Source organism: Musca domestica, unplaced genomic scaffold (assembly GCF_030504385.1).
Source record: "Musca domestica strain aabys unplaced genomic scaffold, Musca_domestica.polishedcontigs.V.1.1 4, whole genome shotgun sequence".
Lineage (NCBI taxonomy): Eukaryota > Metazoa > Arthropoda > Insecta > Diptera > Muscidae > Musca > Musca domestica.
This window is the reverse complement of record NW_026712328.1, coordinates 16,031,602-16,054,183: the sequence shown is the minus strand read 5'-3', so window position 1 is coordinate 16,054,183 and position 22,582 is coordinate 16,031,602. Positions and strand designations below refer to the sequence as shown.

The 22,582-nt window shown below is 35.5% G+C and overlaps 5 protein-coding genes and 2 long non-coding RNA genes across 7 annotated transcripts; 4 read left to right on the top strand and 3 right to left on the bottom strand.

Annotated features, from left to right (window-relative positions):
• Window positions 1-1,120: 1,120 nt before the first annotated feature.
• Window positions 1,121-2,836, bottom strand: LOC131804275 (protein MEMO1-like). Its single transcript, XM_059126879.1, has 6 exons — window positions 2,351-2,836; window positions 2,219-2,287; window positions 2,045-2,157; window positions 1,866-1,977; window positions 1,584-1,803; window positions 1,121-1,527 (listed from the first exon to the last, which is right to left on the bottom strand). The coding sequence occupies exons 1-6, from the start codon at window positions 2,452-2,454 to the stop codon at window positions 1,288-1,290; spliced, it is 858 nt and encodes a 285-aa protein (XP_058982862.1). The 5' UTR covers window positions 2,455-2,836; the 3' UTR covers window positions 1,121-1,287.
• On the top strand, window positions 2,694-3,594 carry LOC131804276 (uncharacterized). The gene is made up of 2 exons (XM_059126880.1): window positions 2,694-2,833; window positions 2,899-3,594. Exons 1-2 carry the CDS (start codon window positions 2,754-2,756, stop codon window positions 3,524-3,526), a joined length of 708 nt encoding a protein of 235 aa, XP_058982863.1. The 5' UTR covers window positions 2,694-2,753; the 3' UTR covers window positions 3,527-3,594.
• LOC131804274 (uncharacterized) lies at window positions 3,555-5,284 on the top strand. The gene is made up of 4 exons (XM_059126878.1): window positions 3,555-3,676; window positions 3,742-4,058; window positions 4,213-4,399; window positions 4,460-5,284. The coding sequence occupies exons 1-4, from the start codon at window positions 3,574-3,576 to the stop codon at window positions 4,858-4,860; spliced, it is 1,008 nt and encodes a 335-aa protein (XP_058982861.1). The 5' UTR covers window positions 3,555-3,573; the 3' UTR covers window positions 4,861-5,284.
• Window positions 5,285-8,684: 3,400 nt separating this feature from the next.
• LOC101889576 (protein MEMO1) lies at window positions 8,685-11,557 on the bottom strand. Its single transcript, XM_005181057.4, has 8 exons — window positions 11,428-11,557; window positions 11,297-11,360; window positions 9,915-9,996; window positions 9,783-9,851; window positions 9,609-9,721; window positions 9,430-9,541; window positions 9,148-9,367; window positions 8,685-9,091 (listed from the first exon to the last, which is right to left on the bottom strand). The coding sequence occupies exons 2-8, from the start codon at window positions 11,343-11,345 to the stop codon at window positions 8,852-8,854; spliced, it is 885 nt and encodes a 294-aa protein (XP_005181114.1). The 5' UTR covers window positions 11,346-11,360; window positions 11,428-11,557; the 3' UTR covers window positions 8,685-8,851.
• On the top strand, window positions 10,258-11,158 carry LOC101889406 (uncharacterized). The gene is made up of 2 exons (XM_005181055.4): window positions 10,258-10,397; window positions 10,463-11,158. Exons 1-2 carry the CDS (start codon window positions 10,318-10,320, stop codon window positions 11,088-11,090), a joined length of 708 nt encoding a protein of 235 aa, XP_005181112.2. The 5' UTR covers window positions 10,258-10,317; the 3' UTR covers window positions 11,091-11,158.
• A 5,723-nt stretch (window positions 11,558-17,280) lies between the features above and the next one.
• Window positions 17,281-17,646, top strand: LOC131804216 (uncharacterized). The gene is made up of 2 exons (XR_009342965.1): window positions 17,281-17,419; window positions 17,473-17,646. It is a non-coding gene; the product is annotated as an uncharacterized LOC131804216 (long non-coding RNA).
• A 328-nt stretch (window positions 17,647-17,974) lies between these two features.
• LOC131804217 (uncharacterized) lies at window positions 17,975-18,444 on the bottom strand. Its single transcript, XR_009342966.1, has 2 exons — window positions 18,296-18,444; window positions 17,975-18,240 (listed from the first exon to the last, which is right to left on the bottom strand). It is a non-coding gene; the product is annotated as an uncharacterized LOC131804217 (long non-coding RNA).
• Window positions 18,445-22,582: the final 4,138 nt, after the last annotated feature.

Genomic DNA, 22,582 nt, shown 5'->3' with positions numbered 1-22,582 from the left:
CCGCACAATCATTGAAAGGGTCCGTTGTATGTTCATCGATAGTGGCTTAGATAATCGTTTCTGGGCTGAAGCAGCAGTTACTGCAGCATATCTCATAAATCGAGTGCCATGTCGACAACAAAAGAAATGTCCAGAAGAAATATGGAGCGGTCGAAAATCAAATTTAACGTACCTTCGAGTGTTTGGCTGTCCTGCTTTTGCACACATACCGAAAGATAAAAGATCGAAGTTAGATCCGAAGTCAACCGAATGCATAATGGTGGGATATAGTGCTGAAAGCAAGGCATACCGCTTGTTTAGTCCCAAGGATAGCAAGATAATAATCTGTCGTGATATAACATTTATGGAGAACGGGAAAGTCAACAGAACTGAGCCAAGAAATGAAGACTTTTATTATCCAGAATTATTGCAAAACGAAAGCGCTGATTCAGGGGAGAGAGAATCCCATTATCAAGACAATCTTAATGAATCAACACCTTCCGTAATAGCTAATGATCCAAGTATGCAAAATTCATCTGAAGAAACTCTAACTCCGAATGAAACCCCTGCTGAGGAATCCGATACAGACAGCGTGTATTTAGAAACAGATTGGCCATCAAATAGCGATGAAGTCAGCGCACAAAATCGTGCATGGACTCCTAGCAGAAGCTACAGGCAAGAAAGTGTGGAGGAACCACAAATTCGGAGATCAGATCGTATTGCAAATCAAAACCAAAATTCGTCAGTATTCTGTGCCATTGATTTCGTTTCAAATGGTCCAAGAAGTTATAAAGAAGCAATGTCGTCGGATAATGCTAATAAATGGAAAGGTTTTATTCAACGAGAGGAATGACAGATCTAATATACCCTACATAGTCCACAGTCCACGTTTAGTTATAGTCCCCATTTAACGCTGTCTTCTGATTTTTAGTATTTTGGAAGCGTTGGTCCCAATTTTTGATCAACTATCATTCATTTACCATTCCATATTCTCAGTGGATAGTTCAACTCCTTGCTTTAAATTTCGGTCCCAATCGGTTTTGAACAAATCTACTGTTTAAAAAATTGTCGATCTTATCATTTCAAGCATCCCTCTTGAAAACCTACATGTTTCACCATTTTTTAAAAAATAATACAGTCATTGATTTAAAGCTGTTTTTATTTAGAGCCAAACGCTTATAATATGTACAATTTGCTTATTTCGAAGACAATATATAATTGTTTACGGTTTGAACAATAAAAGCGTAATGGCCGGTTTATTTTAATGTCTTGTTGGATTAAATATATTACTTTTATATAGCATTATCTTTAGCACTCAAAAACTAAAGAACCGGAAGCGTAACTAACACTCGAATCATCCATTACTTTACAATGGCTACTTTGATCGTATTTTAAAAATTTAAAGCTCATATTGTATCCTTGTTCTTGGAGAACTTTTACTGAACTTAGCATTACGCCAATGGGATGGCGTCCACAAATGGTGTTGTTGTATTCCCGCAAATAGGCAGTGAATGTTTCCGGTTTTAGGGTTTCAATGATGTCCATTCCCTGTGAATGAAAATGCCAATAAATTCACAAAACGTTCATATATAAATATATCATACCTGTTTATCCAGCTTTTCAATGGATTTGTAAATTGGACCACATGATTTGTCATAGTAGGTGTAATTGAAACGATGACCCCAATGACAGAAGTCTGAAGATATGACAAATAAATTTTGAGGATCTGTGAAATAGTTTGCCAGTAAGCGTCCGTACAATGCCTCCTGGTCTGGATTTAGCGAGCCCACCAAAATTGGAACAATCGTAAATTGATCTTTAAAACTAAACAGGTGAATGAGTGGAATTTAGAGATTTTTTTATGCTAGCAATTTTTTATATCTTACTCTTCCATAACTTTGGCAATATAAGGTAGATGCATTTCGATGCTGTGCTCATTCTCGTCCGTCTTCATATCCATCCAGGAGAAGTGACCAGTCTTTTCCAATTCGGCATTAACTAATTATCAAAAATGTTTGCAATATTTTTTTTAATTTTTATGTTTGTAATTCAGGAAATATCTTACTGTCTGTATCAATTTTGAGATCATAAAGCGGGGTTGCATACTTTTTAGCAATTGATAAGGCACAGCCTCGAAGACGTACGTGATGTGATGGTCCCAAAATAAAGACGCGCTTACTACAAAGTAGACATTTATTATTATCATTATGAGGATATGGGTCACAATGTAAGTGCTTACACTACAGCCGGACTGACTTGTCGATATGCAAAAGCACCGCATGCACCGCAATACGTATATCCAGCATGGCTGCAAAGAAAAAAGCACAATTGAAAACATGAAATGTATTATAATTTAAATTTATGTACTTACGGGGCTATTATAGCCCTAGCCGGCCCATGTGAAAGTGTCGCGGCTCCCAGCCAATTATCAAGTTGACGTGATAGTTCAGAAGCTACAAATAAACAAAAACACATTAATACCCATCAAGACTGACCGAATAGCCAGTACCCAATGCTTCACAGAAATCTTATTGGCTACATATTTCTGGAGAAAAAAGTAAATAATAATCGACAGACAGTCTGATAAAAAAACACCACCATATCGCCGTGCAGCGTACTACCTACATATGAACGAACTAATATATGAAGTAGGCAAGGTGATAACTATGCCAACAATGTTTGTTTAGGTAAACAATTTTTATATTCCAAAACATATCGTTTGAATCTTCTGCTACGACTAGAAACAACATTTTTAATTAAAAATCCGATTTGCAATGGAACATCGTAATGATGAAGGAACCAACTTTTTATTGGAATCGATAAGACATGAATTGGTGGCAATTATAGATGATGAGTAAGACAATCCAAAAAATCTTTAGGTGCCTATATAATTTTTGGGCGACTTCTTGTCTCTTTCAGGTCCTCAGATACTGAAAAGTATTCCCAGAAATGTCAAATAGATGTCGTGGAAGAAGAACTCAAAAATCCTACATTACCAAAACAAGAAAACGTTCCTCCTCCTTTGTTCAATTTACAAAAAACCCATGGCTATTATTCCATAGACGATGAAATGCAAAAAATTAATCTTGATCTCAATCACAGTTATCAATTATTTCAAACCATTGCAGATCGTTTTGAAAGTATAAATTTTGGCTGTTTAAAGTCTCGTATCAAAGATGTACATTTGGAGGGCAAAAACAATGATATCAAAGTTATTGTAAATGATTTGAAAAACACATTTGACCAAAAGTATGTCGACAATCGTCTGAGCGAATTGACTCAAGAAATGGCTGGAAAATTTCGTAGACACCCAGGCGAATTTGGCGACATTCCCGAGCTGAGTGAATTCTTTAAAGTCTGTACGCAATTCCAACATGGACTGGAGAAATTGAAGAGACAGCGAAATGATGTACAAGACATTACCAAACGCATGACTCATATAATCGAAATCTCTTGCGACCGAGTAACTGAACTTCAGAAAAAGTTAGAACTAGACTCAGGAGATGCGAAATTAAGTGTAGACAACAACAAAGAAATGCAGAATTAAACAAATTTCTTTTTTTATCATCTTTTTGTATTATAAAAATATACTTTATGGAAATGGGATTATGTAGACTGGATGAAAAACAAAAATCAAAAGAACAACATTGGTCACATTTTGGCACGGATTCATTGCCGATGAATAAGCCCGATAATGGTGTGTGTGCATTTTACTGTTCTTGATCATTCGTTTTCTCATTAATACTATATTTTTTCTCACAGCGTGTAGTTCATCGTTTTTGGGAGCTGCTGCTGATGGCACAACCACTGCAGGAGTAGACATGACCCTTCAAGAAAAGTATCAACAGTCCAAATATTATAATGGGTTTGATGTCTTTACTGGTAGCAGTGGCGGAAGTAGCTCTTCTGCAACAACTGTTGCTGCACACGTACATCATAGTTGTGGCGATGATTCACCACCTCCATCCATTACGGGATATAATTCCTATCTCGAAGGTATTCCGAATACTGGAGTTATACGTTATGACGATGCTTCTTTTTTGAAGAATTTGATTCCCGGACAAAATCTTAACACTGAGGTGAGTAAAACAAACCGTGTATATCAATTTGAAGTAGTTGTTACATAAGGTGAAAAGAAGAAGGATTCTTGTTGAAGATCAAACCTAATGAACAACAAACAAAAAAAAAATACATTCTACGATGCAATCATTAATTTTTTGTTTTAATTTTTAGGTATCCATTCACAACGTAAACGACTCGAATTTCGCTCGCAATGCTAACTCTCCACAGGCTCATCGTGTCGAGATTACACCTGTTTATGGCGGCAACAGACCAGCATCATCCAACAGTCTGTTCGATGCGAGTACTGTCCAGAATAATCAAGCTAATTATCGAGGCAACTATCGTGATCACTACAATGGTAAGCTCGGACACATTTTATATGCTCAAAAATTGGTGTTAATGCTCTTTCTTACCGTAGATTCCAATATATTTTCCAATAACAACATTCATATGAATCTTGGCGAGTTGGACACTGCAATGAAATACGATTTTGAATCGACTCAACCCTCCCAGGCAGCAACGTCTGCCACTGCAAATGTGACATCAAGTGATAACCATAACTCAATATTAGACATTAACAACTTATTAAGTAATAAAAATGGACCCACTGGCCTAGCCAGCCATCGTACATCTCCCTATATGGACGAAAATACTCTAGAAGGATTTGTACAAAATCTAAATTCGCTACACATCTCTTCTAACGCAACAACAGCCACAGCAGCAGCAAAAGCAGGCGAGCAAAGCTCTCAAATTAATGGCAATAGCAGCGGTATTGGACACACAGTCACAACCAGTGCCAATACAAATGGTTGGTGGTAAACATAAACTCATGAACAAAACACAAACCACATTCATCAAATTGAATGTAGATAGTCTCACACAAAATAAAGTAATACTAATTAAAATAAAACTATTCAAAGAATAGATTCTTCCCCATTTATCTTTATATGGAACATGTTTATTATTTGCAATATATATTGATGATATTTCTTCTGTGAATCAATCAATAAATCGAAATGATTGAAAATAGAAAACAGAGAAATCATTAGATTTCACATTCGCCCGTGTGAGTTGAACTCTGCAGTGATTTAACTTACATTTAAGAGAATTAGAGAAGCCTGTTCGTTCTTTTTATATTATTTTTAAAATCCTACAGATATACAAGTAAAACGTACATACATATATTAAACGTATCCAGCAGTATTTTGCAATTTATAAAAATAAAAACCAATAAAATCGTCTATTTAATCCTTTTTCATTAAACATAAAACGTGCGGTTAAATGCAAAATAATAAAAAAATGATGATAACAAAACATATTGTTTGGAATATAACTTTCTATAGGGTCAAAGCAAGAAAAATAGATGGTATTTTTTTGTAAAATTTGAAACGAAAGAATTTGACTTTAGAGCAGAAATTCATTCCTAGTACATTTTTGAAGTAAACAACATTTTACATTAACCCAGTTCCCATAAAGTATATGCTGATTAAGCGATGTCCATCCGTCACTATGGAAATCGTACTATAAATTATAGAGATTTGACATTTTGTACAGGCATTCATATTAAACCCTTATTCTATTTGTCGACGTCGATTGCGTTTGTTTCGAATAGGTATTCTTGTCTATATTACAATTTGTGAGACGTAGACTTGTATTGGCCTTGATTTGGCGATAGAGTTGTTGATGTCAACTTATATTTGTTGTAATTTGAATGTAAAACTACCTTTTACACTACTACTTTTAATTGTTATATTATATCTTGTATGCATTGAATTTGTATTCAAACGATTTGTAAATTAGAATACATATTTTTTCAGTTTTCAATAAAACTTTAAACACAATAGGTTATGGGCCTCTAGACACATTAAAAAAGTTTTGAAAAAATAGTGAAAACTATGGCAAGCAGCCAATTATTGTACCCAATGGAGAAATTGCGGGGCCGCGAGAATTTTGATGTCTGGAAAAGACAAGCAAAATCGTTATTGGTGATAAAAGGTTGCTGGAAAGCTGTAAATGAAGAAATGCCGGATACCGAACTGAATGAAAAAGCCCTGGCAGAAATTACATTACATGATTATGGTCACATTGCGGCTGCTACAACAGCGAAAGATGCATGGACTGCCTTGATTAATGCATATGAGGATACAGGACTTACACGGAAAGTGGAATTATTGAAACAATTAGTCAACATCAAGATGCAGAATTATAAAACAATTCAGGAGTATGTGAACGACTTGGTCATCATCGCATTAAAGGTAAAGAATGCAGGATTAAACATTGATGATGAGTTGACTGCCTCATTGATGCTAGCTGGACTGACCGATGATTTCAAACCATTAGTTATGGCCGTTGAAAATTCCAAACAGAAGCTAACCGTGGATATGGTGAAAAATCTGTTGCTACAAGATGCGAAATTCGATAACGTTAATGGCAGAGACTCAGCTTTTCAAGCTAAATTTTCAAAGAACAGGAAGCAAATTACGTGCTACAATTGTAAGAAGACTGGTCATATATCCAAGAATTGCCCAAACAGAAACAATGTAAGTAAGATTGAACACGGCAAGCATGTGAAGAAATCTGAAGTTTTATTTGCCACAATTGATGGAATTTCTTACGCAAAAGCCACGTCCGATATGAGTTCTAATTTAAGCTCTTGGTACATCGATAGTGGTGCAAGTAATCATATGACAAATTATGATAGCAAGATGTATAACAAACGACATGTAGAAAACAAAAAAGTCATCGTTGCAAATAAGGAAGAACTTCAAGTTGAATGCATTGGCGACATCGATCTGAAAGTTTCTGGTAAAGATGGGGCAAAGAATGTAATTGTCAAGGACGTTGAATTTGTCCCAAATCTTTGTACGAACTTGTTGTCCGTGCGGCAAATTACAAAAAGTGACAAGTCTGTGATATTTGAGGGCGATTCCTGCAAAATCCGAAACAAGCAAGGAAAAGTTATAGCCTTTGCAAAGATGCACAATGAATTATACAGATTAGAATGTGAATCTGAAAACTCGAAAGATAAAGTATTTGCTGTTTCAGGTAATTTGAATTTGTGGCATCGCAGAATGGGTCATATTTGCCATTCGAAACTCGAAGATGTTAAAGAAGCCAACTTTGGATTAAATTTTTCGGAGAAAGAAGATGGTACATGCACAATCTGTCTACAAGGAAAGCAATGCCGAAAACCTAATAATGCAAATTATACACACTGATGTTGTTGGTCCGTTGAACCAGTGCTCGTTTTCTGGAACACGTTTCCTTGTAACCTTCATTGATGATTTCTCTAGGAAAGTTGTGGCGTATCCCATAAAAAGTAAGTCTGAAGTGTTTTCAAAATTTGTGGAATTTATGAATATGGCTGAAAACCAGACTGAAAAAAAATAAAGATTTTCCGATCAGACAATGGTGGAGAATACGTTAATCGCCAATTTGAGAAGTTATGCAAAGAAAAAGGCATTATACATCAGAAGACGTGTCCATACACCCCGGAGCAAAATGGTGTGACGGAGCGTATGAACCGCACAATCATTGAAAGGGTCCGTTGTATGTTCATCGATAGTGGCTTAGATAATCGTTTCTGGGCTGAAGCAGCAGTTACTGCAGCATATCTCATAAATCGAGTGCCATGTCGACAACAAAAGAAATGTCCAGAAGAAATATGGAGCGGTCGAAAATCAAATTTAACGTACCTTCGAGTGTTTGGCTGTCCTGCTTTTGCACACATACCGAAAGATAAAAGATCGAAGTTAGATCCGAAGTCAACCGAATGCATAATGGTGGGATATAGTGCTGAAAGCAAGGCATACCGCTTGTTTAGTCCCAAGGATAGCAAGATAATAATCTGTCGTGATATAACATTTATGGAGAACGGGAAAGTCAACAGAACTGAGCCAAGAAATGAAGACTTTTATTATCCAGAATTATTGCAAAACGAAAGCGCTGATTCAGGGGAGAGAGAATCCCATTATCAAGACAATCTTAATGAATCAACACCTTCCGTAATAGCTAATGATCCAAGTATGCAAAATTCATCTGAAGAAACTCTAACTCCGAATGAAACCCCTGCTGAGGAATCCGATACAGACAGCGTGTATTTAGAAACAGATTGGCCATCAAATAGCGATGAAGTCAGCGCACAAAATCGTGCATGGACTCCTAGCAGAAGCTACAGGCAAGAAAGTGTGGAGGAACCACAAATTCGGAGATCAGATCGTATTGCAAATCAAAACCAAAATTCGTCAGTATTCTGTGCCATTGATTTCGTTTCAAATGGTCCAAGAAGTTATAAAGAAGCAATGTCGTCGGATAATGCTAATAAATGGAAAGGTTTTATTCAACGAGAGGAATGACAGATCTAATATACCCTACATAGTCCACAGTCCACGTTTAGTTATAGTCCCCATTTAACGCTGTCTTCTGATTTTTAGTATTTTGGAAGCGTTGGTCCCAATTTTTGATCAACTATCATTCATTTACCATTCCATATTCTCAGTGGATAGTTCAACTCCTTGCTTTAAATTTCGGTCCCAATCGGTTTTGAACAAATCTACTGTTTAAAAAATTGTCGATCTTATCATTTCAAGCATCCCTCTTGAAAACCTACATGTTTCACCATTTTTTAAAAAATAATACAGTCATTGATTTAAAGCTGTTTTTATTTAGAGCCAAACGCTTATAATATGTACAATTTGCTTATTTCGAAGACAATATATAATTGTTTACGGTTTGAACAATAAAAGCGTAATGGCCGGTTTATTTTAATGTCTTGTTGGATTAAATATATTACTTTTATATAGCATTATCTTTAGCACTCAAAAACTAAAGAACCGGAAGCGTAACTAACACTCGAATCATCCATTACTTTACAATGGCTACTTTGATCGTATTTTAAAAATTTAAAGCTCATATTGTATCCTTGTTCTTGGAGAACTTTTACTGAACTTAGCATTACGCCAATGGGATGGCGTCCACAAATGGTGTTGTTGTATTCCCGCAAATAGGCAGTGAATGTTTCCGGTTTTAGGGTTTCAATGATGTCCATTCCCTGTGAATGAAAATGCCAATAAATTCACAAAACGTTCATATATAAATATATCATACCTGTTTATCCAGCTTTTCAATGGATTTGTAAATTGGACCACATGATTTGTCATAGTAGGTGTAATTGAAACGATGACCCCAATGACAGAAGTCTGAAGATATGACAAATAAATTTTGAGGATCTGTGAAATAGTTTGCCAGTAAGCGTCCGTACAATGCCTCCTGGTCTGGATTTAGCGAGCCCACCAAAATTGGAACAATCGTAAATTGATCTTTAAAACTAAACAGGTGAATGAGTGGAATTTAGAGATTTTTTTATGCTAGCAATTTTTTATATCTTACTCTTCCATAACTTTGGCAATATAAGGTAGATGCATTTCGATGCTGTGCTCATTCTCGTCCGTCTTCATATCCATCCAGGAGAAGTGACCAGTCTTTTCCAATTCGGCATTAACTAATTATCAAAAATGTTTGCAATATTTTTTTTAATTTTTATGTTTGTAATTCAGGAAATATCTTACTGTCTGTATCAATTTTGAGATCATAAAGCGGGGTTGCATACTTTTTAGCAATTGATAAGGCACAGCCTCGAAGACGTACGTGATGTGATGGTCCCAAAATAAAGACGCGCTTACTACAAAGTAGACATTTATTATTATCATTATGAGGATATGGGTCACAATGTAAGTGCTTACACTACAGCCGGACTGACTTGTCGATATGCAAAAGCACCGCATGCACCGCAATACGTATATCCAGCATGGCTGCAAAGAAAAAAGCACAATTGAAAACATGAAATGTATTATAATTTAAATTTATGTACTTACGGGGCTATTATAGCCCTAGCCGGCCCATGTGAAAGTGTCGCGGCTCCCAGCCAATTATCAAGTTGACGTGATAGTTCAGAAGCTACAAATAAACAAAAACACATTAATACCCATCAAGACTGACCGAATAGCCAGTACCCAATGCTTCACAGAAATCTTATTGGCTACATATTTCTGGAGAAAAAAGTAAATAATAATCGACAGACAGTCTGATAAAAAAACACCACCATATCGCCGTGCAGCGTACTACCTACATATGAACGAACTAATATATGAAGTAGGCAAGGTGATAACTATGCCAACAATGTTTGTTTAGGTAAACAATTTTTATATTCCAAAACATATCGTTTGAATCTTCTGCTACGACTAGAAACAACATTTTTAATTAAAAATCCGATTTGCAATGGAACATCGTAATGATGAAGGAACCAACTTTTTATTGGAATCGATAAGACATGAATTGGTGGCAATTATAGATGATGAGTAAGACAATCCAAAAAATCTTTAGGTGCCTATATAATTTTTGGGCGACTTCTTGTCTCTTTCAGGTCCTCAGATACTGAAAAGTATTCCCAGAAATGTCAAATAGATGTCGTGGAAGAAGAACTCAAAAATCCTACATTACCAAAACAAGAAAACGTTCCTCCTCCTTTGTTCAATTTACAAAAAACCCATGGCTATTATTCCATAGACGATGAAATGCAAAAAATTAATCTTGATCTCAATCACAGTTATCAATTATTTCAAACCATTGCAGATCGTTTTGAAAGTATAAATTTTGGCTGTTTAAAGTCTCGTATCAAAGATGTACATTTGGAGGGCAAAAACAATGATATCAAAGTTATTGTAAATGATTTGAAAAACACATTTGACCAAAAGTATGTCGACAATCGTCTGAGCGAATTGACTCAAGAAATGGCTGGAAAATTTCGTAGACACCCAGGCGAATTTGGCGACATTCCCGAGCTGAGTGAATTCTTTAAAGTCTGTACGCAATTCCAACATGGACTGGAGAAATTGAAGAGACAGCGAAATGATGTACAAGACATTACCAAACGCATGACTCATATAATCGAAATCTCTTGCGACCGAGTAACTGAACTTCAGAAAAAGTTGGAACTAGACTCAGGAGATGCGAAATTAAGTGTAGACAACAACAAAGAAATGCAGAATTAAACAAATTTCTTTTTTTATCATCTTTTTGTATTATAAAAATATACTTTATGGAAATGGGATTATGTAGACTGGATGCGTCTTTTACTACAGAGTATATTTTTCGCTAGGATTTTGAGACACAAAATCTCAACTCTTCCAACCTGGTTGTGGAAATTATCTTTCAGAACAGAATTGCATTTCCTTCTATTTTTTTATAGTTTACTGACCTGAATCGGTATACCAACTGCCTGCATGAGATGCTTTTCTGCTCGACATTTTATCCAATATTTTCTGAAACGGCAACAAAAGGTTAAAAGTAATGTTTAATGTTCACAACGATATGTGAAGAAATATCAACCTCTTTTGTTAATTTTTTATATGAAATATATGATTTATTCTTGTCCTTAGTTGGTTCCTACATCTATCTAATTTTGTAGTGAACTAAGAAAATGAGTTCAAAAGGGAACTAGTAAGAGAGTGACATATTGAGAACGACGGTACAATAAGATATGCAACTATGCCACGTTCATACTGACATTTGAAAATTGTTAATTATGCACTATGGAAAAGATGCATCAACGTTTGGGAACATTGTTAAAAAGTTTAAAATATTTGTTTTTAATATAAGTTGATTTTCATATGTTTTTTATATGAAGTCTATTAGAGGTTATTATAATAAGCGTTTTGAATGATTTGTCATTCAAAAATTTCAACTCCAAAATTGGTTTGGCTGTGTCGATGCGTTTACCAGTATTCTTCTACCAATATATATATATATATATATATATATATATATATATATATATATATATATATATATATATATATATATATATATATATATATATATATATATATATATATATATATATATATATATATATATATATAGCACAAACAACTAGAAAATTTTGTGGACAAAACGAGGGGAACGCAGACAAATATGGCGTTTTCCTTTATGACTACTTCCTAGGTAAATTTACTAGTATGCAAAGTAGTAGAAACCTGATTGTCTGATATGTTGCTTTTCAAGATTTCAAAAGGGAACTAATAAGAGAACGACATATTGAAAACGACGGTACAAGGTTCGTTCGTTTACTTTTCCAGTAACACTTACTCAGTAAGAAGTTAGTAAAACGTAAACGATCAGCAACTTGCAAAACATTTGTAAGATAACAGCTGATCCATCAAAACAACTTAGGCACAAATCTTAACAGCAGAAATATTTTTTCATCTGTTTTTACATTTTCACTACATAAAATAATAAGTAATAAAAGAAAACTTGACGTAGATAGAACAAAGCTACCCCCAACATATAATTTTTCTTTTGGTGCCCTTAAGGTGAGACTACATAAAACGCTTTCCTGACTGGCTTAAGTCATCGGCTTGCTTCTTCGGAAATGAACAAAGAAGCCTTGAGCCAAAATCGAAGTACGTCAACCTAAAACCCCATTGTTCCACTATAAAGAAGCTAGCCAATGACTTAAGCCAGTCAGATAAGCGTTTTATGTATTCTCACCTTTATTCAGTCATTTTGTGTATGTGTGTACTGTTTTGAATAAAAAATACAATGGTTTGAAATTATTTTAAATTTGGTTGCAAAATAAATGCAAATTTGAGACGTAATAGTACGTTTATATATATGAGGGTTAACCCACTAGATTTGGATTTAAATTGTCATATCCATTACTTTTACTTCAAATAAATCCTCTCAAAGAAGGTTAACACTACCAAAAGTTCTAACGTAAACATGGCATAAGTGGGTAAAAAATTGTACAATTTTATGATAAAACTGTATTGTCCTGTCAATTTAGATTCAATCTTGTGGAATAACTCCAAAAATCCATTCTTGTCCATAGATGCACAAAATGAACATTGCGCTTGTGTGTGTGAGAGAAACAAAAATTCACATAAAGCAGCCAAGGTAGATCTAACAGGTAACCGCATCGGCGAATTGCTACAACAAAGCAACTTTTGTGGTCCCCTCAAATGTCAAAATTGGCATCTAAGGCAAAAAACATAGATTCGCCATGACATTTAAAGGTTGCGGCAAATTTGTTTCAACCAATCAGAAACGAGGTGTTTGTTTACATTTTATTTTGTGTGCCTCTCGTCGTAAACGAACGTCGCAATAAAAGTTTTTATTGTAAAACAAATAAGAGTAAAATAAGTATTAATTGTAGTATTGCGATATTTTTTAAACCAAGAAACTTAAAATGACTATATTTTACTGGTTTAAACCGAAAGTTTTCCGGAACTGCAAATGACAAGAGTCAAATTCTTGCACTATGGGAATCTTAGATGTTGAGGCTAACTTAATTCTTAAAGCTGCACTCCATTCTAACCTCCTTCCTTCATTTTCTTTTAATTTTTTTACTGGTTTCACTCTTAACTTGCTCTAAAATTATTTGAAATATTATAAAAAGGTACTTTTAGGGAAGACAACATAAACAAATTTGTTGTTGCATTCATTTAGGGCGAATTCTTCATTACAACAATTTGTTTTGACATTTAATGATGCCGTCAGCTGGGCTGATGCGATTACCTAGTACATCTACCTTGTTCATCATATTTGCATTAGTAGTGGTGAGAGACTCTCTTGCCCTGCTAAATCAACGGCAAATGTAAATATAGGGAGAATATGTGTGTTTTAAACTGCCATTTGTTTTCTTTAAATGTTAACGGCAAAACAATGCGGTCAACGGAGGAACCATAACCTGAGGCAACAGAAAACCGTGGGTGTGTTTTTCTGAGTCTATAGAAGATGTCAATGAAGCATCCAGGTTTCGTAAAGTTCTTTCAAATGATCCTAAATCCATTGGATGCATAAAGGGAAAGATGGAAGTTGGAATGACTCAGGTAAGAGACTCTCAATCTGCTAGCCAGCACTCACTTTCTGAACTGCACAGATCGACTGGCAGAGCAACATAGTCAGCACTGTGGGGTAGAGGAGGTGAGTCTGATTGATAGGATTGTAGGCACCCCAAAATCTTACAGCATGCATCGACGGTAATTATGCAATTTCTGGAAGTGATATTTAAGGCTTGTCTGCGTCTCTCTCTCCATCAGTGTGGAGGGAAGTACAGTCAATTATATTCCCAAGACGGGGAAACCAAGTCATGTACTTCCAAATCCAGTCAGTAATTTCTATTAAAAACTCTAGAGAGACTAATAGGTATTGAGATCAGATCGCTGGTACCTTTGACTTCGATAAGCACGGATCAGCATGTCTACATGAAAGGAAAAACTGGCGAAAGAGCGCAGAATGATGTCATGGGTTTTGTGGAGAAGAACCTGAATGACTCGTGCTTCACTTTGGAAGGCTTTCTCGATATAGAAGGAGCCTTCGACAATGCCCCATGGGACAACTAATGGTTCCCTTACAAAACTTAGTTTACCACCACTTCTAATTGAATGGATTGATGTTATGCTCTTTAGCAGGATCATCAACTCAAGCATCGGGCAGTGCTTCGTCAGAAAATCGGTTACTAGGGGTACCCCACAATTCGGTAAGTACTTCCGTACTGTCCTTGACCAAAAATTAAATTGGAAAAGGAATATCGGGGAGCGATCGATGAGTGACTTAATCGCACTCTATTCTTGTAGAAACTTAAGCCACATATTATCAAATGGTTAAATGAATCAGTTGTTCGGTCAATACTAACTTATGGAGGGCTAGTATGGCAATCTTTAGGCAAAACTACCTTCATTAAAAGAATTGATAAAGTCCAAAGAGTAGCATCGCTACTAATTACAGGTTCTTTTAAGAGTGAATATCCGGAGATCCTTTAAACTGAACAACGACTGCAGCGTTTTTCAGGCAGAAGTTTTTGATTTCAGGAAAGTCATGGAGCTGTGGAAAAAGAGAACGAATTGAATAGACCGTTGACTATATACATATGTCTATGGTCAAGCGGTTCTTTATTCTGTTACAATCAAATCTATGGCTGTTCTGGAATGCAGAAATGCTCTGAAAAAGTTTAAAAGATCTGCCAAACTTTGTTGGCTCCCTAGTTATTGTAACATATCCGGCAATGAAACAGCAGATGAATAGGCCAGTAGATCTAGAAATCGATAGCTCAGTGAAGCCATCATTGTGTCACTTCTTCCAAGTATTACAAAAGCACTACCTTGCGAGATCCCATCAGAACTGGCTGATTGGAAGGAAAAAATATGGGTGGTTATCTCTGAACGGTGTTGATCGCTCATCTCGTTGACGAAACCTGACCTAAAGTTTATGGTGGACCTAATTACAGGTCACGACACCGAATACTGCGTCAGGACGAGGAGGAAACCGAGACGGTGAAGCACTTACTCTGCCACTGTCCAACGCTTTATGGAGCCAGACAAAGGCTACTAAGTAAGCAAATTCTGCCAAACTTGTCATGTTTTTCTGAAATCGAGCCAGCATTTATGATTGTACAAGCCAGAAGATTAAAATTGCTAAATACAACACGCTGATCACAACGTGGATACAACCTCACAACGACTAGACAAAATGCATGTTGAGCAAATGGTTTGTGGCTATACTATCTTCAACAACAGCTAATGAAACAGGCATTTTAATATAAAAACCACAATTTTAGAAAAGAATGATAAATAAAAGTTTGGAAAACACAAACATTTTGTTTCAAAATTTTATTTCATTAACATTTTCAATTAATTGACTTAATGTGTTTGTACATAAGCAGCTTGAAGTCTTCGCATGGCATATTTTGTGACATATCATTAGGGGATGCCAGAGCCGCTCTCGAATCCTGTCGTCATTTTCCCTTACAAATTGACACTAATATGCCTCACCATGATGCCAAGCTGCTTATGTACCCTCACCTTTAGCGGTTTAAATCACTTAACATTGGTTACTATCATGGCTCAATAAGAAAGGTTGCTCAACTTCAATGAAACTAGAAAAATGCAACTCTGTGCTGGAGTCTTATACTGTCAAGTAGAATTTTAAATATGCAACAGTTGGTTTCATTTATTTTTCATTTTTAATAAAATTCTTACATTGGAGAAACCCCCCCTATCTTCTGTAATTATGCTATGGTTACAATCATGGTAGAATAATATATGTATATGCATCAACGCTTGAGAACATTGATATGTCAAAATTTTTTAAATGTTTTATCAAAAATAAGTATATTTTTAAATATTTTCTTATACGGCGCAAATCGGTGGTTTTTATAATATGAATTTTTCAACAATTTTTACAAATGTCAATAACTTTTCAGTCAACATTTTCCATTCCAAAATCGGTTTGACAGTTCATTGCTCCAGGATCTGTGTCGAAGCGACTACCTGTATTCTTCTACCATGTTTACTATATTGTTTTGATATCATAAGAACAGAGGTATTTTTACAGCGTTGCCATATTTTTACCATGTCTTGTAATATCTTTATACTTTTATGTCTTTGTAGGTGCTTTGAAAAATTAATTTTTTGGATTTGTTCCAGGCATGGTTCAATTACCAAGGTAATTTCATACGATTACAATTTTTTTTGTCCCTACATTTTCAAATGTATATTTTATAGTTCTTCATTGATTATGGGCGTACCCCTGGTAAGAAATTCGAACAAATATTTTTTTAATTTTCACGTCTTTTAAAGGGTATAAAAGTCAGAGAAAAATATACAGCCAGTTCCACGATATCGAAAGAACACGTTCGCACAACTTTTACACGACAAACAGCTGATTTCCGTTCCACTAAAATCTATCAGAACGAAAATTTGCACGAAAATCAAAGCGAACGAAAACGTAAGCATTTCAGTGTAATTTTGCGTTCCACTATCTTTTTTCTTTCGTACGCATGCGAACACAAATGTCAAAATCAGTCACTTGTGTGTTTGCTGTCGTATGATAACAATTAAGGAAAATAGTTTTGCTTGATTGAAAATGGAAACAAAAATGTAAGTAACAGCCTGTTCCACGATCTCGAAAGAAAATTTGTGCGAACGAAGGCTACTCACTCACTTTCGCATAAGAATGCGTTCCACTAACTTTCGTTCTTTCTTTCGCATAGCCTTACGTGATTCAGTGTTGCAAAATATTTTTTGGCAAAATTAATCGCGAAATAAGGCAAAAAAAAAAAGCGCCAAATGTCTAATATAAACGCGAAAAAGCAGCAGTGGCTCTGTCTCAACTGACAGTTCAGTTGTAAACAAACAAATTGTAAATAAACAAACAAAATAAAATTTCTAGTGATTGTGTTCAGATTATTTGTGTTCTTAAAAAAGAAAAAAATGAATATTTCTGTAGCCCTATTTTTTATGGATGATGAGGAGGAGGTTCAAATTGTGCCACGGAGGCATTTAAGAGATGCTTCGAATTTATTTGAAGTACCTAACAACCAGTAGGTATGATTGTATTTTTACATTTTTAAAATAAAAAAATGATTTTTTCTAGGTTTGTGTCTTCCAGTGGTCTTCATGGGATTGCCTGCTGCTTCCAAAAATTGGCACTCCTCTGGCGAACTTAGGATTCTCCCCCATATACTCAACTATTGCCCGCAGCTGTGTAGTTTTTTCGTGCTGGAATTGAGAAAATAAAAAAATATATATTTGTTGTTCACAGATTAAATTGCATTTATTATTTTTACTTACATTTTTCTTTCCATTTTCAATCAAGAAATGTTTATGTTAAAACAATTTTCCTTAATTTTTATCATTCGACAGCAAACACACAAGTGACTGATTTTGACATTTGTGTTCGCATGCGTACGAAAGAAAAAAGATAGTGGAACGCAAAATTACACTGAAACGCTTACGTTTTCGTTCGCTTTGATTTTCGTGCAAATTTTCGTTCTGATGGATTTTAGTGGAACGGAAATCAGCTGTTTGTCGTGTAAAAGTTGTGCGAACGTGTTCTTTCGACATCGTGGAACAGGCTGTAAAAATAATAAATGCAATTTAATATGTGAACAACAAATATATATTTTTTTTATTTTCTCAATTCCAGCACGAAAAAATCATCAACTACACAGCTGCGGGCACTAGTTGAGTAAATGGAGGAGAATCCTGTGTTCGCCAGAGGAATGCCAATTTTTGGAAGCAGCAGAAGAAGTTTTAAATCGGGGCGGATTTGGGTAGTTCTGCAACCGGGCACCCACTTCTCTTCCATCATATCCAAAAGAGCCCGAAAACTTCCCTCGACACATGAAAGTTGGCCACAAACCTAGAAAAAATCATTTTTTATTATTTCAAAAATGTAAAAATACAATCATACTTACTGGTTGTTAGGTACTTCAAATAAATTCGAAGCATCTCTTAAATGCCTCCGTGGCACATTTCGAACCTCCCCCTCATTATCCATAAAAAATAGGGCTACGGAAATATTCATTTTTTTTTTATTTTTTAAGAACACAAATAGTTTGAACACAATCACTAGAAATTTTATTTTGTTTGTTTATTTACAATTTGTTTGTTTACAAGTGAACTGTCAGTTGAGACAGAGCAACCGCTGCTTTTTCGCGTTTAAATTAGACATTTGACGCTTTTTTTTGCTTTATTTCGCGATTAATTTTTCCAAAAAAATATTTAGCAACACTGAATCACGTAAGGCTATGCGAAAGAAAGAACGAAAGTTAGTGGAACGCATTCTTATACGAAAGTGAGTGAGTAGCCTTCGTTCGCACAAATTTTCTTTCGAGATCGTGGAACAGGCTGATAATTTAAAACTGGAAACTAAAATATTATGCAATGTTTACGTTAGAACTTTTTGTAGGGTTAACCTACTTTAAAAGGATTTATTTGAAGTATAAGTAATGGATATGACAATTTTAATCCAAATCCAGTGGGTTAACCCTTTTATATGTAAACGTACTGTTAGTCTGATGAGCCATATTAAACTTAATTATGGAATGGTTGAATTTGGGTTCGCTTAGGACAAGTATGAAGACAATATCAAGAATTTTGTTACATTTAGCTACAAGAAATTGTCAGCGTAAGTTTCCGTTTGAGTGCTGTTAAGATTTTGGCAACATTTTCCAGCTGGTAAATCTGGGGGTTTGATCCTTAAATAAAACGTCGTTCGAGGCCTACACAAGAACTAACATCACCGAAAACGTTTCATAAGATAAAGGGGTTGAAATCTTTATATTTATATGTTTAAGTCCAAGGACAGATAAATAAACTTAGTATTCCTAAGATATGATACGTGTATATTTAAAAAGGAATGCCAAAAAATATTTTATTTATTTCTGCCTTAGATATGAAAATAGATTTTATTTAAGAAAATGACAGGGTCGAGTTATTCGGAAAAGGGTTGCCATTTAAAATTAGCAAATGAGTTTACCTTTATTGTTTTGCCATGGTTTCCAGGTTAATACCATGTAAACCGCTTTGTTAAAACTAGATAAACATATACACAAGAAAATATACATTCACATAGCTGGACATGGTAACAGAATACAGGCAATCGCATCGCCACAGCTGCTGGGGCATTAAACTGTCAAACCAAATTTTAAATTGAAAATTTCGAATGAAAAATTATTTAATTTTTTTAAAAAATTGTTGAAAATTCATATTATTTATCACAACCTTTGATTGGCGTCGTATAAGAAAACTTATAAAAAATTACTTATTTTCAAAATAATCCTAAAAATTTTGACATATCAATGTTCACAAGCGTTAATGCATCTACCTGTATTCTTCTACCATGGCTGGACATGCCTTGTGTATTGGATTCTCCACGCTGATGGATTCTGGCAATGTCACGGCGGCTGGAAACAAATCTCGACCTCGACGTCGACTTTAAATTCAGATGTGACTGTCTTGTTGGCTGGCGAATCTACGGCAAAGATCATGGGGATTTTCATAATTTCCTATGAAGACATGAAAACTACTGCTCTATTTCAGAACTTACAAGATAAAGTTTACTACGATAAACGATTTTTCCTTTATGATATCCTTGCAAATCTTGTAGATTCCTGCAAGAATCTTTTTTATGTCCAAAAAGGGAATTATATCAAAAACGTCATTATCGAATTTGACACTGGTATTACTGTAGAGTCAAGTCAGCTGGGGTTTCCTGCTGCCTGTAATAATTTGTCCTGTTCCCGTACCTGCAAGAACTTTTGAAATTTTGTTCGATATCATAAACGGGAAAATAGGTTGCTGTAGTAAAAACTTCTACATTTTTGAATTTCTAGAACATACCAAGAGAATCCCATATTTAGTAGTTCTTCTATCGTCATCTACCTGAATTCTTCTACCATGGTTTGTAGTTAGCATTACCAAATTCTTCCATCGTTGTTGGCATCACCCATGGTAGAAGAATATAGGTAGACGCGTCGACACAGCTGCTTGGACAATGAACTGTCAAACCAATTTTGGAATTGAAAATGTTGAATGAAAAACTATTTAAATTTGTAAAAATTGTTGAAAAACGCGAATTATAATAGCCCCCGATTGACGTAGTATAAGAAAGTATATAAAAATCTACTTATATTTGAAAAAAAAAAAACATTTAAATTTTTTGACATATCAATGCTCCCGTTGATGCATCTACCTGTATTTTTCTGCCATGGCATCACCTCAAAATACATGGCAACATTAAAAAAGTCGTCATGTAGAGTCATCTGTAGCAGATTAATTGTGTATTAAGGCTTTAGAGCGGTTTTAATTTGAAATCGGTTGATACTAACCTATGAAAACTATATATTCCATATCGATTTCGGCATAAGTTGAGTTTAGGGGCTATGCTTGGATTGACCTGAAATTTTTACCGCAGGTAGGTATTTGTAACCTGATTACGGCAATATAATTTTTTTGTGGGGGAAATACCCGGTTACCCGGTTATTCGACCCAAAAGTTCGGATACAACATCCGGTTTATATCCGGTTCTACGTAACCGATATCAATAATATGGGTATCATTTGAAAGCTTATGAAAATATCTATCCAACAAGTGGTCATATGACGGGGTAATTGGAACCTGTTTCGGAGAAATTTAGGAAAATGTGCATTTTTGTATGAGTAATTTTTGAAAAACCCATAAAAACTCGAAAATGGACCCATTATAGGGTCTTAAAATCTATACACAATATTATAGCTAACACTATTGCCTTTCCAAAATGGTGTCATATGTGTTGATATCTTTTGTAGTTCCGAAGATATTGACTTTTAAAGTCGTTACTTATGAAAGCAGTTTGAGTGAACCCAAGTTTTGTGTCGGGTTTAACGTTCTTGTTAATCTGCTTTGTTTTTAATTTGGTGTTGTTAGAATATTATGGATCGCGTAGTCGGTGTTGGACATATCCCAGAGGAGAAAATCTTAAGCCCCGGCCGAAGGCCGGCTACTTACAAAAATTACAATTTTTAGAAAAACTATGGATCGCGTAGCCGGTGTTGGACATACCCCAGAGGAGAAAATCTTAAGCCCCGGCCGAAGGCCGGCTACTTTCGAAAACTACAGTTTTTAGGAAACTATTGATCGCGTAGCCGGTGTTGGACATACCCCAGAGGAGAAAATCTTAAGCCCCGGCCGAAGGCCGGCTACTTACAAAAATTACAATTTTTAGAAAAACTATGGATCGCGTAGCTGGTGTTGGACATACCCTAGAGGAGAAAATCTTAAGCCCCGGCCGAAGGCCGGCTACTTACAAAAATTACAATTTTTAGAAAAACTATGGATCGCGTAGCCGGTGTTGGACATACCCTAGAGGAGAAAATCTTAAGCCCCGGCCGAAGGCCGGCTACTTACAAAATGTACAATTTTTAGAAAAACTATGGATCGCGTAGCCGGTGTTGGACATACCCCAGAGGAGAAAATCTTAAGCCCCGGCCGAAGGCCGGTTGCTTAAAAAAGCTATAAAGGTCAAAGTCAAATGCATCTAGACTGGAGAAAAATATAATTTAATGAATTCTACCTCTTATATCCACGGAACCACAAAAGATATCAACACATATGACACCATTTTGGAAAGGCAATAGTGTTAGCTATAATATAGTGTATAGATTTTAAGACCCTATAATGGGTCCATTTTCGAGTTTTTATGGGTTTTTCAAAAAGTACTCATACAAAAATGCAAATTTTCCTAAATTTCTCCGAAACCGGTTCCAGCAACCCCGTCATATGACCACTTGTTGGATAGGTATTTTCATAAGCTTTCAAATGATACCCATTTTATTGATATCGGTTACGTAGAACCGGATACAAACCGGATGTTATATTCGAACTTTTGGGTCGAATAACCGGGTAACCGGGTATTTCCCCCACAAAAAAATTACATTGCCGTAATCAGGTTACAAATACCTACCTGCGGTAAAAATTTCAAAATGATCCGAGCATAGCCCCTAAACTCAACTTGCTCCTCGATTTCCATTAAACTTTTACTAAAATAAATTTATATAAAGGGAAACGGCAGCAGAATTTGAGTGCGGCTCTGGCATTGCTTATGATATGTCAAGCTGTTTATGTGCTCTCACCTTTATGCGCCAATGAGTCGCACATCGATCATAAATAGTCGATTAATCGGTTTTCACCACAGTCCATAGTCGACAGTACAGTGAGTACTA

Excerpts from the sequence above, each read along its gene's own strand:
- LOC131804275 (XM_059126879.1), bottom strand. The coding sequence starts at position 2,454 with ATGTGTTTTTGTTTATTTGTAGCTTCTGAACTATCACGTCAACTTGAT. Across the intron at positions 2,288-2,350 it reads GCTAGGGCTATAATAGCCCC|CCATGCTGGATATACGTATT; the intron begins GTAAGTACATAA and ends TTTTCTTTGCAG. Across the intron at positions 1,978-2,044 it reads TCTCAAAATTGATACAGACA|TTAATGCCGAATTGGAAAAG; the intron begins GTAAGATATTTC and ends TTTGATAATTAG.
- LOC131804276 (XM_059126880.1), top strand. The coding sequence starts at position 2,754 with ATGGAACATCGTAATGATGAAGGAACCAACTTTTTATTGGAATCGATA. Across the intron at positions 2,834-2,898 it reads GTGGCAATTATAGATGATGA|GTCCTCAGATACTGAAAAGT; the intron begins GTAAGACAATCC and ends TGTCTCTTTCAG.
- LOC131804274 (XM_059126878.1), top strand. The coding sequence starts at position 3,574 with ATGGAAATGGGATTATGTAGACTGGATGAAAAACAAAAATCAAAAGAA. Across the intron at positions 3,677-3,741 it reads GATGAATAAGCCCGATAATG|CGTGTAGTTCATCGTTTTTG; the intron begins GTGTGTGTGCAT and ends TTTTTCTCACAG. Across the intron at positions 4,059-4,212 it reads GACAAAATCTTAACACTGAG|GTATCCATTCACAACGTAAA; the intron begins GTGAGTAAAACA and ends TTTAATTTTTAG.
- LOC101889406 (XM_005181055.4), top strand. The coding sequence starts at position 10,318 with ATGGAACATCGTAATGATGAAGGAACCAACTTTTTATTGGAATCGATA. Across the intron at positions 10,398-10,462 it reads GTGGCAATTATAGATGATGA|GTCCTCAGATACTGAAAAGT; the intron begins GTAAGACAATCC and ends TGTCTCTTTCAG.
- LOC101889576 (XM_005181057.4), bottom strand. The coding sequence starts at position 11,345 with ATGTCGAGCAGAAAAGCATCTCATGCAGGCAGTTGGTATACCGATTCA. Across the intron at positions 9,852-9,914 it reads GCTAGGGCTATAATAGCCCC|CCATGCTGGATATACGTATT; the intron begins GTAAGTACATAA and ends TTTTCTTTGCAG. Across the intron at positions 9,368-9,429 it reads ATTGCCAAAGTTATGGAAGA|TTTTAAAGATCAATTTACGA; the intron begins GTAAGATATAAA and ends TCACCTGTTTAG.